General features: G+C 41.6%; 1 protein-coding gene across 1 annotated transcript in view; it reads left to right on the top strand.

Moving 5' to 3' along the window:
- The window catches only part of LOC104966303 (partitioning defective 3 homolog), a 198,068-nt gene that overhangs the window by 69,336 nt on the left and 108,554 nt on the right, over positions 1–20,178 (top strand). The window contains exons 11-13 of the mRNA XM_010795490.1: positions 1,684–1,831; positions 11,192–11,378; positions 20,011–20,159. Of these exons, the coding sequence (XP_010793792.1) occupies positions 1,684–1,831; positions 11,192–11,378; positions 20,011–20,159 (484 nt within the window). The remainder of the gene's footprint in view (positions 1–1,683; positions 1,832–11,191; positions 11,379–20,010; positions 20,160–20,178) is intronic.

Here is a 20,178-nt window from a genome sequence, read left to right as displayed (position 1 = left end):
CACACACACACTACTACTACCTACCTACCTACCTACCTACCTACCTACCTACCCTACCCTACCCTACCTCCTCCTCTACCTACCTACCTACCTACCTACCTACCTACCTACCTACCTACCTACCTACCTACCTACCTACCTACCTACCTACCTACCTACCTACCTACCTACCTACCTACCTACCTACCTACCTACCTACCTACCTACCTACTACTACTACTACACACACACACACACACACACACACACACACACACACACACACACACACACACACACACACACACACACACACACACACACACACACACACACACACTTTCCCTCCTCGCCCCAAGCTCTTATCAACACGTTGTCCCGATAAAGTCCGGCGAGCTCAACCTCATTAAACCTCTAATTCATATTAAACAGCCGATAAGTCCCTCTACCCTGCTATGCGTCTTCTAGTGCACGCTACCCCGAGAGGAGGCCACTTGGCAGCACCTACACTGCACTTGGGCTTCAGCTCCAACCCCTCCTCTTTCTTCCTTGTTATTCCTTTCATTTGTTTACTGAAAACTCCCCACCACCTCCTCCTGCTCTCCTGTCTTCCTGCTGCAGTTGTTGTCCTATCTTTCAGTCCCCTGGCCGTGAGCCAGCAGTGTTGTGAGACATCAATATTAGCCTCCTGGTTTTAAATCCGGCTGGAGGTCCAAAGTTGAACCGCGCAAAATGATCTAGCTGTGAGGGGGCAATCTGTAAAAGGTCTTGTACAGAGAGTTCTTCTTCAGTGCATTCCCCCGGCTGCCCACAGGCTTCTATGAAGCATTATGGAAAATAAGGCCAAGACCAAAGCTTTATTCTATAATTCTCTGCACGTGGCTGTTTCCCTCTCTACATCCTGACTCATACTGTAGTCGCTCCATTGTCTCTATCCTAAAAATACATTTGACAGACTATTGGCTCATGAAGACCGGACACAGTAGCTGGGCCCAGTGGTTCCAGACCCAAAGACTAACCGCTAACTGTGTCCCCCCCTGCCAAGACTGACACATGCACTGAGTGTATACAGTGGGCTCAATATCCAGCAGTGCAGGCATATCGACCACATGGCAAATGTCACTGGTCCATTTACTAGGGTTCATTGTTAGAGACAGCTGTCTATCGGCCTATGGGAAATCCATGGAGCTTTATCCAGCTCGGTCTACTTCAGGAGCCGTTTCACACTACTGAGCCAGAAAATACCCACGTAAGCCGAGATGGATGCTGAGGCCCTGGTTCCGTGTTTCTAGGGTATTGATGGAAGCACATTAGGAGACGTTTTATATAGACCAATTCCTTCTTTTCGGTGTATATACTACATGCATACAAAAAAGTAAAAACTAATTTCATTTCAAAAGGCACAATCAATCATATGTAATAGAAATGATCAGGGTTTATAATATACTGTACAGAATAATGCAAGACATTTGAGTTAATAAATGTTACTTATTGCTGTAAGTTGTAGTAAAGCATTAGTAGTAGTAGTCTTAGTAGTAGAGTGACGTCAAATATGTGAGATTTCCTTGAGCCATTAAGTTATGAATGTATTATATCTCAAACGTCTTTGATTAAAATAACCCTATATAATATTACTGCTTTATATTGGATTAAGAAGAACATACATTTACACTATACTTGTCATCTTTTTCCTGTTTTCTGTAGGAAGCCCCCGGAAGCCCTCCAGTTTTAATGAATCCTGTGAACCCTCTACTGGACAACCATGAGCGCCGGATTTCAAACTCCCTGTATGAAAGCATTGACAGCTTGGAAAACCACACCAAACCGCTGGCTAATACAATCGGACGCATTGGTGAGTGCTCTACGTTGTGTCACCCTCCCTTTCAACACCCTTTTGTCTCTTTCAACCTCTAATAAACAGAACGACTCTACCCATTTTGGACCAATCTCTCCCCATTCACATTGATTGGGAGTGTACTTGACCTGTTAACCTCATGCTCATTGGATATATTTCCCCTGGATTGGGGCTGTCTGTAAACTGACATCTCCTGATCAATTTTAACATCCAACCCCAGCCCTTATGTGCTTCTCCCATCTCCTTCCCCTAAACCCCCAACCAGCATCACCTTCAAACCCTCATCCCCCCTCACTGCTCTGCATCTCGAGGTACGCTATTTCACTATCAGGGATTAACGTCAACCCCAATCCTCCCTGCCTTCACTCCGCTCCCGCACTCGGGTCAATTTCCATTTCACCAAGTTGACATCAGCGCGCCAAGATCTCCTCTCTTCAGGTGTATTAGAATTGGCAATTCAATCCTCGGTCAGTCACTGCTGTCATCCCAGCATCGACAGACCCTTCACATATGCATACGCTCAGAGGCTGGATGATTGCATCAGTGTTGGGGGCGGGTGTGTTTGTGGAGGGTGATGCAGTGTAGTCAAACAAATCCCATTTTCATGAAACACTCAGTAGACTTTGTGCACTCCTTCTCTCCTTCCCCTAATTTCCCATATGTTTCTTTCTCTGAACGTTTTATTCTCTCCACAGTCTCATGGTCTCCTAGTCCCTCACTCTCTCTCCTCTTTCACCTCCCACCTTTCCACCTTCCTCTTCTCAGATGGAGTGGATTTGTAATCTGTCAACGATCTACACTTTCTGCCCTTCTTCCATCCATTCTCCCTTTTCCCCACCATGTCCCCCAGAGCGGTGCCACTCTGCCACTGATCGTAGGAGATCAGAGGCTGTGTCAGAGGCATCTGATGGTTAATTAAGCCTCAAGATCAATAGGGCTTGCCCCTGACACTCTCTCCCCCTCCGTGTCTGTCTCTCCCCTTCTTTTTCTTCACCCTTTCATCATGTCTCATATCAAATGTTTCCCCCTCAGTTTGGCTTATTTATTCCAATGGCTTTTCCGACGCAGGCTTTTCCAAACGCCGCTGTGATCATAAGCGGGAAATGTGGGCGCGCTGATGGAAAAGTTTCTTGCCATTGAAACTTCAAGGGCGCCCAACACTCATGTCATCCTGCCGAGTTGGAGTCAAATGAGCCAAGTGGAAAAGTTTTGTGGGTTGGGGCGGAGTGGGTGCTGAAGGAGTAAGTTATCACAGCCGAAGCTCAGCGGAGTCTCAGATCTTTGACTTGACTTGTCTTGAGGCAACAAAATGTCAGTTCCTTTCCTTTTTTTGTCTAGAGGCTGTCTCTGAGTCGTGCCTTCATTAACCTGAGCCTACATTCTGTGACAGGTCTTGACACAATTCCGTTATTTAAATGTATGATACAGTCGGAGTTGAGTTTATATTCATCAGAGCAACACCACCGCACTCAGGTACAATGCAGCACCTGAGGAAGAGATTCAGTTATATGCTGCTTCCTAGGGTTTGGCCACTTCTTGCCTTTTGCTGAGTATCTGATCTTTTTTTGCCATTCTTCTGGCAGAAAAGCGAGTGGCAATGACCTTGCATCTCATTGACAAAAGAGAGCTGAGATTTAGTTAACCTTAATCAAATGTCACACAATTTACTTTGAAAGTTAAACGTGTCAGTATTCCTGGCATATCTTACTCATTCATATTCATTAAAAGTGGATTTTTATTCGTTCCCTCTCTTGTACACTTACCCACTTCGGTTTGAAATAAGGTTATAGATAATCAGGCTTGGAGACATTGTAACATTATAATCTCGCCGTCTCCTCACTCAGTATAAGCTCCAATGTATTTGTATGTGTGGATACTACTTTTCTGCAGGCTTGATAGACAGTAGCTGTTTCCACTCTCTATCTTCTTCTATATGTTATTTCAGACGTGGTCAGACATATTGCCTGGTGTGTGAGATGTGACAGTAATGGTTAGAGGACAGATGCTAGGATCAGCTTGGCAAGGTCACGAAGCACACAGCCACTAGGGCTTGACTGACAGCTGGATGCCGAGTGTATCTAGACCTGCTGAATTACCGAGTCGTAAGCAAGACGCGAGGTTTGGGATACGGGAGGATATAGATATAGCTCGACACACATACTTGGCACTCTCAAGTACAACTTCTCCATAAGGTTCGAGCCTGTTTCCACTAATGCAAGCCATACATTTTTCCTTAAGAGCAAATAGTGATTACTGACAAAACTAATTTTACATCTCCAAAGACAGCGCAGAGTCGGACTCTCTAACTAAATCACTTCCTCTCGATTGATCCATTATTCTGCCTGTACTGCTTTAAATTGACAAAGCCTCAGAGGGTAACTAGGATGGAAGGTTTTTACTGCTTAAGAATAAAATCTGACTCTGATTGTGAGTTGTAGCAGATGAAAGCAAGTCAATACAGCAGAATTGTAAACTACATAGTTCAGCCAAACTAATATTGTTATTGCTACATTCTCTATTTTCTGTTAAAAGCATCTGGAGAGTTCTATTACTGCCTTATCTCAACTCAGCCAGGTATTGATCAGAATCTGGACCAGCTTGTTTTACTCCCAGCGGTCACAGGTAGCTTGCTGCCTTCCTTCTAAAACTGAAAGAATACATATTGGTCTCCATGGAGGGTAAGGTACAATTCAAAGACTTATAGGAACTATGATTACCATGGTTACAGCAAAGAAAAGCACCAAATGGCACAGGAAGGAGAGAGGTGCTATTAAGCTGGTATGGCACCATTACATTGATTGTAAGGGCACTTTGCCTTGATCTTCCCTGTAGTGTTTAGGCTGTAATTCAGAAGTTGTTTGTGTGTCGGTGCGTTTGTGTTTGTCCGTGGGCACACACATTCAGCTGATCAATAGTCAGAGGTAATCCTATTCCCTGTTTGCCTCAGTAGACCATGCGATGCTGTGATATTGTCAGCTTCGGCTTCACACATGCACACACCATGCATCACAGCATCATGGCCACAGGCTGAATCCACAGCTAGCAGGTGGTGAACATACAGTACGTTCTGCTTGACTCCCCGCTCAAATAAAATGAGTTCCTGACACTTTTCTTTTCTTGTGCTGCCTTCATTCTACTCCCACCCACCTTTTGCCCTTGGGGTGAAAGCAGTGAATCAGCAGAGATTATTTCTCTCTCAAAGGAGGAAAAACAGAAAGAAAGAAAAGGTGAATTAAAGGGGAAATAAATGTGGAGTGAAATCGCCTGCATCTGCACAGTTTGACAGCGACATCTGAGGTTTGACGCAAAGGTCGTTAGCATCACACTCGGCTTCGCCTTCCGTTCTGTTTAATTGAAAAGTGCAGCTGGGAGCGGGGTTCACACGCTGGGGTGAAAATTGAGGGCCTTGGACTGAGGCTTTCTGTGAACATGGCCGGATGCATAAGTTAGAAAGCATACCTTGGACTGGCACTGGAGTGAGTGAGGGAGGATGGATAGGGAGGCCGGAGGTGGCAAAACCATGCAGGCAGACACATGTTGTTCTCACACAGGAAAGTAGGTAGTCAGTGTGCAAATTCCTGTAGACATTGACCCAAATCCAAAATGAATCACTGACAGAAGTTTGTGGCTGCAAAGTTCCGTCATTTTAGTCACTTGGTTCAATTATTATGACGATATGTAGTTATTAAAAGGGCACAGCACACACACAATTAGAAGAACACACTGACCTCTGGCTGTCCTCAGGCAGACACAGAGTCTTCCCTAATGGTGTTTAAGTGGGACCGTCTTCCCAGGACTTGACCCTGCTGTCCCCTAAACTCCAGTATTTCACCGACTGCAGACTCTTCCTCTCTGTATGATCAGCCATCAGTGCAGGACTAGAGGCAGAGTGGCCTCCCTTCATTTGGTGTCCAGACTGCTTGCTGCAAGCGTGCCCCGGGGAGAAAATGACACCGACACTGATGTGGTTTGAACAAGAAAAAAGTGTATTTGCCACACACTTTTGTAAAATATTATGTCAAAACTCTTTTAAAGCACCTATACTCTTTCTTAAGGCAGCAATTTGAACATAATGTCCCAAATAAAATGACGTGCATAATTGTGACTCATAACATTAGTAATAACACTTTTATAATTGAGTGTCACGGTCGGTCAAAGCACAATAACAGGAGTTTGAAACTGAAGCAACAATTCATTTTATATAATCGGCTTTTCATCAAAAAAAAGTTAATGCCGGAAGGGACACAGAGAACTAATACAAATGATACAAATTGTATAACCATTCAAGTCTAAATGATAACACTATATTATAATAGCACAATTTTTGAAGTATAGTTCTGAACATGACAACTATTTATGGATCCACCTACACAGGGGTTATCACTTGTCTAATTAGCCCTCTTCCCTGCACTGTGTGGGTGTGCACAGAATTTTCTTGATTGGTTTCACATGATTTTTTTTTGCACCTGCTATGCTAAGAGAACTTTCTCCTTCATCATTCTGCTTGTTCCATGAAGTTTGGTGACCTCACATGTTTTTCAGCATGGCTCCTCCCAACCTCTACATGAGCAGGAGTGTAATTAAGCAGAGTAAAAACAGCCGAGTGGGTGTGCAGCTCAGCATGGCTACATTTAAAAATATAATTATCTAATGTTGTGATAAGAAAGATTCATGTTTGTGCTTGAAAGAAACACACACACACATGATCAGAGTACAATGCACCAGGTATTTGGTTTCAAATGATCCAGACTTCCTTTTTGCTTTAGGGACAAACTGTACAATAGATTCCATTTGTATAATTACATGTTTAAGTATCTTTTGGTTTAATGGCAAGTTTCTAACAACTAACACACTAGGAGAGGAGGGCAAATCTTCCTTATATACTGTTGACACTGTAGGTTGACCTTTAAAAAGGTTTGAACCCCTCAACATGCCAAACAAGTGGTATTATTTGAAGCTTTACAAATGATCACATATATACCAGTAGAATATGTCCTCATTTTCTGATCAATTGCATTTACTCATTGGACATTTAGAACTGTTTTAGTTGGTTTTAAAACTATTGGTGTGTTGCCCATTTAGTTATTTCAAGGCTGGTGTTAAAGCTGGCCCAATTGAACCAAACTTTAGTATGAAAGTTCATGAAAATGCCCCGAATGTCCCCTGGTGAACATAAGAATCGGGTGCTAGTATAAAGAGCTGCTGCAATACATGTATGGGCCTGATAGCAGTGGCAGCGATGATCAACTAATGATCTCTCCTCCAGTCAGATCAATAGGCCATAGAGTCACTGAAGGAGGGTGCTTGAGAGAGAAAAAGAAGCGTCACAGTGTGTGATGGACAGAAATGGAGGGAATTGCATAGAGAAAAGAAGATGGAGTGGGGCTATTAGTGCGACCTCTCACCTTACAGCTCAATGTTTCAACGGGCAACGCTTGGTCAGAGGGCAGAGAGAGAGGAGAGTGAGGCTCTGATCCGTTCGGATGGATGCAGCCAGGTGGCCTTTTCAGCCAAAGAGCTCATCTGTCTCTGTCTCCCCTCTCTGCCAGAGGGACGGAGAACATCTCTGCTTCCATATCATGAAATAGCTTCCACACGCTGAGCATTGCTGGCCAGAGGGCTGTGTGTGCTTCTGAAACCAACCAAAACTGAAACCAAATTAAATATTTTTTTCCATGACCCGATGAGCCTGTTCATAAAATACATTTTGACACTGTATGAAAAGCACAAGTGTACTTATTTAAATGAATCGTGTCTAAATTCATTTTAGCTGCCTAAATGTGTGGTTCCCAGTATCGTGAGTATTGGCTAACCGTCACTCTCACTGGAACACATGAAAGAACAAAGCCATGTTAGTGTTATAAGTCCTTTTGCAACTCTGACAAGTCAAAATGTCTGCCTAACAAATTACATTAAAATAAACAGCCACAGTCATCACACTTTGACCCTGTTTAACCTTATTAAATATGACTGCCTCATAGAAAGCCCCTCCCAGCATTGTGCGTTTGTTTTTAGCAGAATAGATGGTGAATGTAAGAGTTGTTTCTTAGCTGTCGGGTAGTGTATGTCAGCTTCTGTAAGCGTGACTCGTGAAAAGCTATATTTAATTACAGTGTGACAAAGACCACAGTGGTACAATCATGTTGCCAGAGAACTCTTTCCCTAGCTGCATGGGTGGTTAGCATTATTAAGAAGCTCTTTAACAAATGCCAAACAAGCCTTTGTGAAAGAGCTGGCTTCTGTGAACCATTTTTTTCCAATGATATTCATCCTCATTGGACTCCATGTAAAAGTCTCTAAGATATGTCTGTGACTGCTGCTCAATTTGTGATGGCATCGTAATATCAGTGTTTGTTTTTTCTTTCTTTGTGCTTTCATTCAGACCGTAAAACAGCGTGTTGATTGTGGCCAAGATAGCGGTTCTGTGATTTGGGTAAAACAATAATTACATTCACAGTACTCAAAGGTTTCGATGCCTGTGGTTATTTTTCAATTAGGCAGGGGAAAGAAAAAGTTAATGTGAATCCAAAATAAGCTCAGATGACATTCCGTAAGCAAAAAGTAATCAGCAGACACAAAATAACATTAAAAACAAAAACAAGACCTTGAGAATGAATCCACTCACTAATACATCAGCACTTGTTCGCTTTCACAATCACCTTCTTATAATAAACAAGTCATCACCTACTTCTAAGTCAAACACTAGTTGTAAAACAGTAAGAGGGCATGCACCTCATTTCTCCATTCATGTCATTTGGCTATTATCTGTCAGTCACCAAACAGCCACTAAGCACATAACAAAACTAGTTTTATTTGTCTTATCAAATAGTGTTGCGCACTGCATTGACATTTTTTTAGTGAGTGATTTCCCTCTGTGCTTATTGTGCTGACACCTGCAGAAAAGCAAGTGCTGTAATTATGTTCAGTCAACAGCGTGGCCCCAACTTTACCTGTCCACCAGGGAGAAGTGGAATGACTTTAACAACTCTTCATCTGCAGAGTCAAGAGGTCCTGACTGGAAATATTTCATTAAGCCAGGAGAGGGGAGCCTGCCGAGTTTCTAATTAAAACTGTGTCCTCTGTTAGCAAAGTGCTCTGCTGACATGAGTGAATGTAAGGTGATTAGAGTGCACATTGGGAATGCTAAGAAATGTTCATGTGTTGTGTATGTGAAACGCACACCAACGCTTTTATAGTGCTTCTTTTGAAAAAACAACCTCTTCCCGACTATGATTCTTCTGCACCAGGTGGCTACTGAAGTGCAATTCTCAGTGTTTGCTGATGCAACCAAGAAGTAATTCTACTCAAAAGCCAAGGGAGAGTAAAAGATTGGTTTAGGAAACACACAGCCACAGGGCATTTTCCTCTTGACATTGCTGCACTTTTGCTAAAAGGACTGTAACACAGAAACAGAAGATGACTTTGGAAGAGTGTTTGAGAACTGGCTTAGTTGAGTTGTGCGAGAAATCCGATGATTTACCAGAGCTATTGTATCAAGGATAAGCCACACAACATTATGTTATTAAGAGAAAATAGCTAGAATATAGTTAGACCCTTCAAACCATGAACACATTATTTGTAAATACATAGTAACGATCAAAGGCTGCAACAGGAAATGCTTTCTTTCCCTCAAGATTTCTCTACCGGGTTTGCCTGCTTTGCAAGTGATAGCTAAGCTTAGTCTAGCCGACTTCCTGAAGCTTATCACTGTCAATGGTCCAGTCCTGATAATTTACAGTACAGGGTGAATTCAATTACCCAGGGTCCTCTGTCAAGCTGCCCGAGTGAGAAATGGCCTTCATTCCACCTGTACTGTGTTGGCAGACATATTAACTGGTTTAGATGAGCAGTCAATAGACAAAAGGGATGAGCCTTCCTAAAGAATCAATGAACAGATGGATAAGTAGTGGATAGAAGCAGACTTTTTGAAAGTTTTGGTATAAAGCAACTTTCCCTATCCTGTATGTTGTTTCAAGGGAGTAATAGAATAGTAAGATATAGAAAATATATTGTAGGCTCCTGCAGATCTGTATCTGAAGCCTTTAGTTGGAACATATTCACATAAGGTATAATACATGCGAATAATAAGACTCCTGACACATTATGAAGAATAACCCAGATTATACACATTTTATAGTTCCTGTGCTTTTTTAAGTGGGGGAGGTACGCTATTTGTCCAACTTGGTTTCCTTCTCCTGCACAGCTGTTCTGCTTTTTATCTTGTTTTTCTTATATTTTTTTTTTCTCTCTGCAAATAACTGGACTACGCTATTCACCTCATTGCAACGTTTGGTGCTCAGATTTCCTTCCACAATATGCGTTTATCATTCGTCGGGCCCCATTGAAATGAAATGCTTCTCAGATTCATGTTGGTACGCTGCCAGGGTAAATGTTGTTGTCTGCTGTTAGTAATTACACACAATTGTTCCTAAGCTATTACATTTGCAAAATGGCTCTCCGATAATGGAAACAAAAGCAAAGGGCCAAAGGAAGTCCAGCATTTCTGTAAACCAATATCTAATAGCTAGCAGGTGTGTGGTTAAAGTCACTTGTCTTTCTCTGCTTTCATATGTAAGTCATGCACAGATCAATCTGCAGAGTGACTCGTCCTCCTCTGTATTGCAATGCCACTTCCCATGCCGCTGAACAACCCTTCGCCTGCCCTTGGTGCGGAGTGCTAACCACGACAGAACATTCCCCATTGACTTTGTCTGCTGAGGAGCAGCAAAGTAGCGATTCAAAGAAGTCCTCAGCAGGAAGGGTGCGGAAGTCCAGAATACAGATCAGGGGAGCTCTACTCCTTCTCATATTTGTCCTTGGAGAAGAGTGAAAGAGAATGGATAAAACTCCTCAGGGCTACAACTTGTGTCTGTGACATTAAGAGACAAGACTCTTGCATAATATACATATCAATATATACTTAATATACTACCTTTCTTTAACTGCTTTGTAGTCTATTTTTGTATATTTTTCACAAGTGTTACAATTTTTCTGATATTGTCTTGTCACACATTATGTGTGTATGTATGCAACATTTCTAAATGGAAGCATATAAGCACCATTATTTAGTTTTTTTCAGAAAGGTTTTCTTTCAGGCATGTCCTGATATGAAAGCTCCATAATACAATTTTCTTGGCCAAAGTTATCTCTGTGTGTGTGTACTGTATATCTTGGTAATTACTGAAAATAATTGTTGCGTTACACAAACACGGCTATGGAGGAGTGTGTGTGTGAATTACTTACAGTCTAACTTGTCAACTTGTTATCAGACACTGTTCATTCCAAAAAATATTGAGTATTGATGCAGTGTTGTGTTAAATAAGTGTGAAGAAACGAATCGATATCCCTCTCTCTCAGGTAACCACCAGATGTCTCCGACAGTGAACATGCCGCAGGACGACATAGTGATGATCGAAGACGATAGGCCGCCCCTGCTTCCTGCCCATCTTTCCGACCAATCATCCTCCAGTTCCCACGATGACATGGGCTTTGTGGGAGAGAACCCGGTGACCTGGCTCCACGAGCTGCCCGGTCAGGATGAATGGTGAGCAGCGTGTTTTACTTACATTGCCGTAGAGTTGGCTGAATTATTTATAACTTGATGGTGTGGAAGAAAGCTGGATGTGACGATGTGCATAACATTTCAGTTAGCGTATTGATTGTGCAGTATCATAAGTATTACTCATACATAAGTGTGTGTGTGTGTTTGTGTTGTTTTGCTGGTCATTCATTTTTTTGTATTACCGGAAAGGATCCAGAAAACCAGAGAATCTATTTAATATTCTCCATAGATTGGTGGAAAATGTTATTTTACAGGAATCTTTATAAATGCTTACTTTTTTATTGAAGTCATTGCCTACAGTTATTCCATATATTGATGACTATCCTTAGTGGCGCAAACCAGACTATTTGCCTGAACATCATATCCTAAGTTATGAGAAAGTAATGACAGTTTTTCACGGATGCATTTCCCATCTAAGATTCTTTGCACATTTTTGATGAATATGGACATTTGTAAGGTGTTAGTGTATGTGTGCTACTCATGGGAACCTACATGTGCGGCTCTTTTGGAGTTTGTGTGTAAATTAAATATGAAATGACCCAGCAGCAATCAGACTGGGTAAACAATCATTCAGTGCCTCCACCTCCCCAACTCCTACCTGCCTTGGGATTTCAGCCCCCTGTCTAAAATAAAATATGAGGCAATGTCTTATCAACCTTGTCAGATAACTATGTTTCTTTAGGGACAAACAGTGATTTCAGCGCTGCAGCACCGCTCAGTGCTTGTCTTTCTTTTATTGTTATTACTTAAAGGCTGATTTTAGGCACAGGAAGTTGTAGCTGTCCATCCTTAAACGAATCACTCATGTAAAAAATGACTCATGGCATTTCCTGTATGACCTTATTGGAGAGGTAAAGGAAATATAAAAACAAGACATTATTTCAAATCATGTCCTCATACTTGTTTTATTTCATTTTAAGTCAGAGACCGCTTTTTCTCTTAACAGTTTGTTTTAAACTCCTACCTTTTCAGTTGTTATGGTGAGTCATATTTCTATTTGAAAAGGACTGCTTTTTCAAGATGAAATGCTGGTTGCCTTGAATAGTCACTCAGTTTATTATTATTTTTTATTATTTGTATTTATTTTCCCCAGATACTCTCTACTCTCTCTCTCTCTCACTCTCATTAATAATGAATGGGTAGATGTGCTCAGCATGCCTGTTGTTCATGTGATGTCAGAGGTTTGTCATAGTGGATTAGGTCCACAGCATATGGCTGAACCACACTCAAACTTCTCTCCCACACCATTCCCCCACACACGCATAAGATTTCCACAAATACACTGACTTACATACGAACATGTGATGTGTACACGCTAGGCAGAAGTGTGCTATATACTACTGCCTCGGGTTATTGTGAATAATTCATGTCCTTAGAGTCACTCTCACACACACTCACACACACACACACACACACACACACACACACACACACACACACACACACACACACACACACACACTCTCTCTCTCTCCCACACACTCACACACACACACACACACACACACACACACACACACACACACAAACACAAACCCACACAGACACAAACCCAGACAGACACACATGAACACACAATCTCTTCCATTTAGATGCTAACAGCTGCTTAAACGTAGCAAGTGAAGTGTGTATCGTTTTTCTGATAGACTTTTACTGTTTTTCATTTTCCTTTTCAAGCGCTCCCAACATCCCACACACACACACACACAGACAGATGCACACACACATACACATGCAGTGTTAACAGGCATACTGAGCCAGCAGGGGATGTGGGTCAGCCAGACTCCACTGTATTGGAACTGTTACTTTTTTAATTAAGCTCTCGCAACAGTGCAGCCAGGGCCCAGAACGTATTGAATATGTATTGTGGGGAGCTGTGAAAGTCTCACCTCTGGCCTCCAGTATTATGCAGCTTTCCTCCCTCATGGCCCCAGCTATACACCTACAGTGCATACACAAAACACAAGTGGCTGGTTGGCTTGTAAAATCATTGTAATTCGGACTCTCTGTATTTCTGTCTTTTTCTCACCCGGTGGAATTGAACAAACTCAGATTTCCAGGCTCTCTTTCTACTCTTGTTTCCCTTTATTAATGTCTTTTTTCTCGTCTACAGAAGCACTGTTCAGTATGTGACTTTGTTCAAACATGGAATAGACAGGCTTGTAAAAAATTAATTTAATCCTTACTCTGTTAATGTAGCAGTAATCAAAATGCCCTTTCAGCATCTGGTAAGCTAGTGGTTATTATAAAGTAAAGAGTGACTAATGTAAACAAAAATCAATTAAAACAACCCTGTTCTTTTATAATCGACTCACCTCTCTTTAGTTTAATTTGTAAATGTACGTACTTATCTCTCCCTCTGCAATATTTCCTTTCTGCTCAGTCCTCTCCTCAGCAGGTTTCCAGCGAATAATCGCTCATGTGTTAGTGGGTTAATGTGTAGGCCCCTTAGATAAATGGTTGTTTGGAGGCAGAATCCCATCTCATACAAGACACAATAATTGACCTACTTCTTTTTCTTGACATCCCTAGCCAACACCTAATGAGTTTATGCTGCATGTTTGTGTGTATATTGTTCTAGTTAGCTCAAGTTGTACTGTTTGAATGCATGTACTTGTCTGTATACCTGCCATGTTGTTATGAACTGTCATTCTAGCACCTCTTTACGGGCCTCAAATGATCATAAAACTAAGGCTAAGGCATAGGGCTATAAATATTACAGCTCCATGCTTTCAGATCTCTGTTAAAATGCTAATGTACACATATCCACGTTTTTATTGGTTGCTGCTCTATTACAGACTGTTTTATTAGTTGTGCTATTAATACTCCTTCTCAGTTTTATCAGTGAGGTGGTGGTAGTATTAAGATTGTGGATAGAAGTTGCTGGTTCAAACTGTTAGAGGTAGTATAGTAAAATGTACACCTTCTATTGAGATACTTTTAAGAATAAATCCATTGCAATGATTTGGCTACTTTTCAGCCAGATGTATGTATTTGGCTGAGGTGTGTGTGTTGTGACCCAGGGAATTGGTGGAAACCAGCATGTGTTTTCTGTCAGGTTTCACTGTATAAATAAAGGTTGTAAGTTATTACTTTGCATATCTGCTCAAAGTTCAATTGAGCATTGGGTCCTGACCTGTCTCATTAATTCCCTTCGTAGTGTCTGCCTCCTCCTTCATTAGTTTGAATCCAAAGCCAAACAGGAAGAACCATGTCTAAATGATTTACAGTAAAACAGATAACACTCACTGGATGATAGCGGGACTTTGCAGCATTATCTGGATAAATTAGAAGATAAAAGGTTTTTCTCTCAGGAATGGAATGTAGAGCAGTGTCAGAACCACAATTTAGTGTATAATGGTGGCAGCTCCTAATTCAAGCAGATTCATCCGAAATGCAAAGACGTGTTTATAGTTTCCACCTGGTTTTCATACCAGATGTTGATGGATGGCAGTTACAGGGTTTGTCTGTTCCATTGTACTGGGTCCTAGTCCTTCCCATTTGGAAAAGTTAGCTTCAAATAATAAGCTTGTTGTTGATAAAAAAATCCAGATCTCAGAAATTATGGTTTAAAAAAAATTGCAGATCATGTCATTTAAAGATGTTGGTGGTAAGGTGTTGCTCAATCAGTTTTGGTGCTGGCTGCATCATCCTACTTGTTCAGGTCTGTAGAGAGTAAAGCATTTCATTGCAATGAGATAAGTGGGACATTTTTCTTTGATTAAAATACTCCCTCTTTGGTTTGTATAATCGTCCCTGAGGTGTCGTTTAAAAATTCACGTCCAACTTTTACCATTGAAAAAAAGAATAAGCCTACCAGTTGTGGCCTTTGTGATAACACAATACAATACCTAATCCAGTAAAATGCAACATTAGAGTGTGAACAGAAGTTTGCAGTTTTTCAACATAATTAAAAGTGAACAATGTTTGAACTTTGATTTTGTAAATGGTATTTTGTTATTATCAGTAGGAATGAAGAAATAATTTGTCAGCCTCTAACAATGTGAGTCTCAAAGGCCGAGCTGTTTTCAGCACCTTGTCTTAAAACCACAGTAAAATACTTGCATCTTCTTAACTAGTGAACAAAGATTATTCCAACATATGCAAGAGCAGGAGTGCAGTATTCTGATTTGGCTCTAAAGTGTGTAAAAAGCATACTCATTAGTCTGAAGTTTATGAAGTCATATGCCTCACATTGAGCAAGTATGTGGCAAACATACTGTAACTACCATACCAACTACTGTTATCAGCACTGCTCTGCATACCACCTAAGATAAGTGGTATTACCTGCAGGAACACATAATGCATGTTCAGTTCAAATCAGCCCCCTCATAATGAGTAATACAGTGCTATTCTTTTTTAATCATATGTTGATTGATTTGATAGTATGGCTATAATGCATTATGTAAAACCCTTAAGTTTCATTCTTTATATCTGTCAATACCACCAGGGGCACTGTTACAACCTTTGTATAACTAGACTACTACTGTCCCCTTGTCTTAAACATCAAACTGGATGTAGTTGACAAAGTGGAAGAGAGATGTCAATTCTGATTAAGTTGAGAGGGAAGAGAAATGGACAGCGAGAGGGAAAGGGATGAAAAAAGAGAGACTGTGTCACAGGTGGAAACATAATTTCCTAGGCAGCTCTGACACAGTCTGTCAACCAGCAGAGATGGAAAAGGACTCCTGACAAACATACACACACATTGCAGCACGGACGCCCTCGGTCTCACGAGTGTTTAGATACACATTGGCTGGTAAACAATTTCCAAAATTAACATATAAAGTGGAAAAGGTCCGCATAGACATGAACAAACAAACTTCCAAACGAACATTACAGGCAGACTGCCTACTTCAGTTGACTCCATAATAGTCTCTATCATCAGTAATGTAACTAAGAATCACAAGTGCTCTATTAGGCACATGTGTTTTTCCCATCAAGCTATTAGCATAACTACCGGTACATATAAATGCAAACAGCCCTGTAGTGCGTACACACGCTATTTTAGTAATCTCAGATGTCCATTTAAGTTGGAAGTGACTCTGGGCAAAACACACACACACACACACACACACACACACACACACACACACACACACACACACACACACGCATACATATGAATTCCAGGCATTGTTATTTTCTTAAATGCAAATACTTTCCTCTACCTTAATGAATATTAACCATGTTTCAATGGTGCGCCATTGCTACAAGCATGTGATACGTGCCTTTATTTATTTTTTCTTAAATGTAAAGCTCCCATGATATACCAGGCACGGAATGAATGAGGTCTACGTAGGAGTCAGCCAACAGACAAAGAGGTCTTAATTGATCTCTTTCTTTTTCTCTCCCTCTCTGTAGCTCTCTGCAACTTCATCATAATGAATAGGATATTACCGCAAATCATATGCGCAGTTGCTCCACTCTGGGAACATTATATTTAAGGGCCTTCCCAGGTTTAAGTCCAATGTTTAATAGGTGCAATTGAGCGAGTAAAATAAAGGTGGTAATCAGAGCCATAGTTTTTACAGTACATTAATATTTGAGACAATTGTTTCAAATGGAGAGAAGCCCTTTCTGTTCAACTGTTTCTATACATTATTTGAACTATCTAGTGTCTGCTGGTGCACACGCCAGCAGGACAGAGTTCTGCACTGACTTCTCATGCAGGGCTGTATTCAATGATTGAAGGCAGCTCCAAGCTCTCTGGCCCAGCTATGCATCCATGCGGTCAGCTGAATCGGCCTCCTCCAAACCTCAGAAGAAGCATTTCAGAAGCACCTTACCGGGGCTCTGCACCTCTTGCCCCCTCTCTGAGGAGTTGCAACTTATGCACACCACCCCCAGCTAGTCGATCAAACCAAGCTGCACCTTTCTAAGAAGAAGGACTCTTTACGATTTACCTCTCTGGGGTCGTTTTTTAAATAAGGGTAAGGAGGTTTGTCAGTTTAGAGAAAGAAAAAAAAAACATAATTCACCTGCGTAAAGTGTGAGCACAGACGGCTTTTAGCACACACCACTTAGCTACAAGGCCGATGTTCGCTTTGACACATTTAACTTTCTGCGAGAGACACAGAGACAGAAACAAGTTGATGTGAAATGCAAGTTAAAGCTGTGGATTTGCCTGTGAGCAATCCTCAGCGCTAGTTAATTTTAGATGATGGGAAGACTTTGAGCGGGGGGAGAGCATCTGCTCTGAATGGTGAAAATTGCTTTTAAACACTGCTTAAAGAAGAGGAGATGAGGGAAGGTATTATCCAAATGGATTGGACCCACTATTAAAGATAGGCCAGAGGCATGGAAGGGACGGACGGTCTGAAGAAGAAATGGTGCCACTTTGGAAATGATTGAACTTCTCTGGGAGTTCACATGGACACGCAATTTAATTGTTCCATCCATCCAATACAATGTCCACCAAAATAAGGCATTCATTGGTCATCCAAGTCCAAGAAGGGTCTCACCTTCATAGACTCAACATATTCATTGGATTTTCCTCCATCACAAGACTACATTGGAGCTTAAGACATATCGTGATCAAAGCAAAGAGACTTTCAAACACTATCTCATTACAACAGGAATTTCTATGGGGAAATGAATAACCAGTAGAAAGTGAATACCAGATCTGTAATTGGGTGCTGTATTTCTATTAATGGACTGTAGTAGCTGTGAAACTTTGTCAGCTTAAAGTAGAATAGAAGATGAATTCCAACTTTGACATGCTTAATTTAATACCAGACATATTTCCTGTTTTGCGTTTATTTTTTTAAAGTTTTCGATTGGAAGAGATGTGACAAGGGTTTGCTGGTGTGAACCGCCTGGCTATATTGGGGCTCAAGTTAAAAAAATGGTGTGTAGTGGTGTACTGCCAACTTAGGCGTGAGACCGCAGGTATCTCCGGCTTGAATAATGAGCCAAGCAACATGATTGTCTACATTGCTTTAGGCATTTAGGCAGTGTTAAAACAGGCAGCAGCTTGAAATAACACATCTTAAGGCCTACTGAGTGAAATTCCCTGTTACTTCCCACAGGTTTCTCACCATGTGTTGCTCTGTCAGGCCGGATTCTGATTCATTCCAACTGTCTGTGTCTCTAATTGCTCTCACAAACAGTCATATACTCGCCAACTCTCTCTACCTGAATGACAGGGCTGTGCATGATACCACCTGCTGCCCTCTCGATTGTCTTCTTTGTCCATGTTGTATGAGTGTTCAATTGGCCCCAAAAACACAATACTGGCACAAGTGAATGAAATCTAAATTCAGGCTGAAAACACGTCCTTTCTCTCCCGCACCGTCTCAGTCACGCTCCGACAGATGACATTTGTCGAGACAGAAAAAGAGAGGGCAGACTGTTTTTGGCGGGCTCGGAAACCATGAGAGGAGAATAGCGAAGGATGATGAATACATGAATAATACATCTGTGCTGTCATTCCTCTCTTCCTGCTCCACCTCCCTCTCTTCATGTGTCAGCTGGAGTCGGTCCTGTGAGGCGCTCTGATCTTAGTTGGGATTGTCAGGTATGGTCGACAGCAAAGTGACACGTTGACGCCGGTCCCTCTGTGACACATGAAGCAGCTCTTTTGTTAAGTGGGGTTGACAATGCAAATCAGAATGGTTTACATGCAAACAAGTGCCAGCAGGTCTGCAGATGCTGTTAAGTGATATTACAAAAGTGGAAGGGTTCTTTAAGTTGCACCTGCTCCAATAGGAATAATTGTCAAAAAAACACATTTTCTATTCCAGTTTATAACTCCCATTTCAGGACAATAGCTTTCCACTGTTATTTACCAGGGATCAGATCATTTGATGGAATTTCTGATGCAGTCTCTAAAAAGGATCTCTAGAGGTTTAAATACAAACACCCTTGAAAGGTTATCATTTATGATCATCATCAGAACAAAGGAAACAGTGACCGTGTTCTTTCAACCATATCATATTTATTAGACTCCATGAGCACTGAATCTCCTCCCCTCTTTCTCTCCTCAAATGGCAGGATGTTCTCACCTTAATTGTAAATGCACTCTTCTGTATGCAAATATCAGTGTCCCCCTCTCCCAGCCTCCTTTCCCCATTCCCCTCCGATTTTCAATTAAGATCCAGACAGAGATAGAGGATCTCAAAGGGAGAGCACGATGGTGGGCCGGGCACTGCCTCTGCTCCAGACATATTGAGGGAGGGGGGGTTATTGAGTGGCCATGACCCCGGAACACCCTCACCTCAATGGGGGATCACACATCTACGCCAGGCTTCTTTTTACCCAATTGTAACACGTCCTGATCCACCCAGCCAGAGGTGGACGTGTCCTTGATTAGAATAGTCATTGAAACGAAGAATTGAAACTGACTGTTAATGCGTGTGCGAGTATTGAATGTCGATGGTCATTGTGTGATAGTGAGCGTGTGTTTGGGCTCAGGATTGGCACTGTATGAGTATTAATAAGTAGATTGTATTTCCAGGTCTTATTATAAGGATGGCCCCTAGCAAGTTGATGTAGATGATTACAAAATATATCTTTAATTGGATTAATCATCAGATTAAAGGGTATGCTTTTGGAATGACCCTGCATTTGTAATATTTGATAACATAATTCTATTCTTCCTCATGAACTGTAGCTCGCTCAGTCCTGACGCAAACCCTGACCCATCGTTCCTGAGGGAGGGCTTCGGACGCCAGAGTGTGTCTGAAAAACGCATCAAACAGTTTGAGAATGCTGCTGAGTTGGAGATCGTCAAGACGCGCAAGTCCAAGAGTATGGATCTAGGTAAATGATATGTTCTACT

The sequence above is a fragment of the Notothenia coriiceps genome, unplaced genomic scaffold (genome assembly GCF_000735185.1).
Source record: "Notothenia coriiceps isolate Sejong01 unplaced genomic scaffold, NC01 NC01_scaffold00037246, whole genome shotgun sequence".
NCBI classification, from domain to species: Eukaryota; Metazoa; Chordata; class Actinopteri; order Perciformes; family Nototheniidae; genus Notothenia; species Notothenia coriiceps.
Note: the sequence above shows the minus strand (reverse complement) of the source record. Positions and strands in the feature narration are given on the sequence as shown.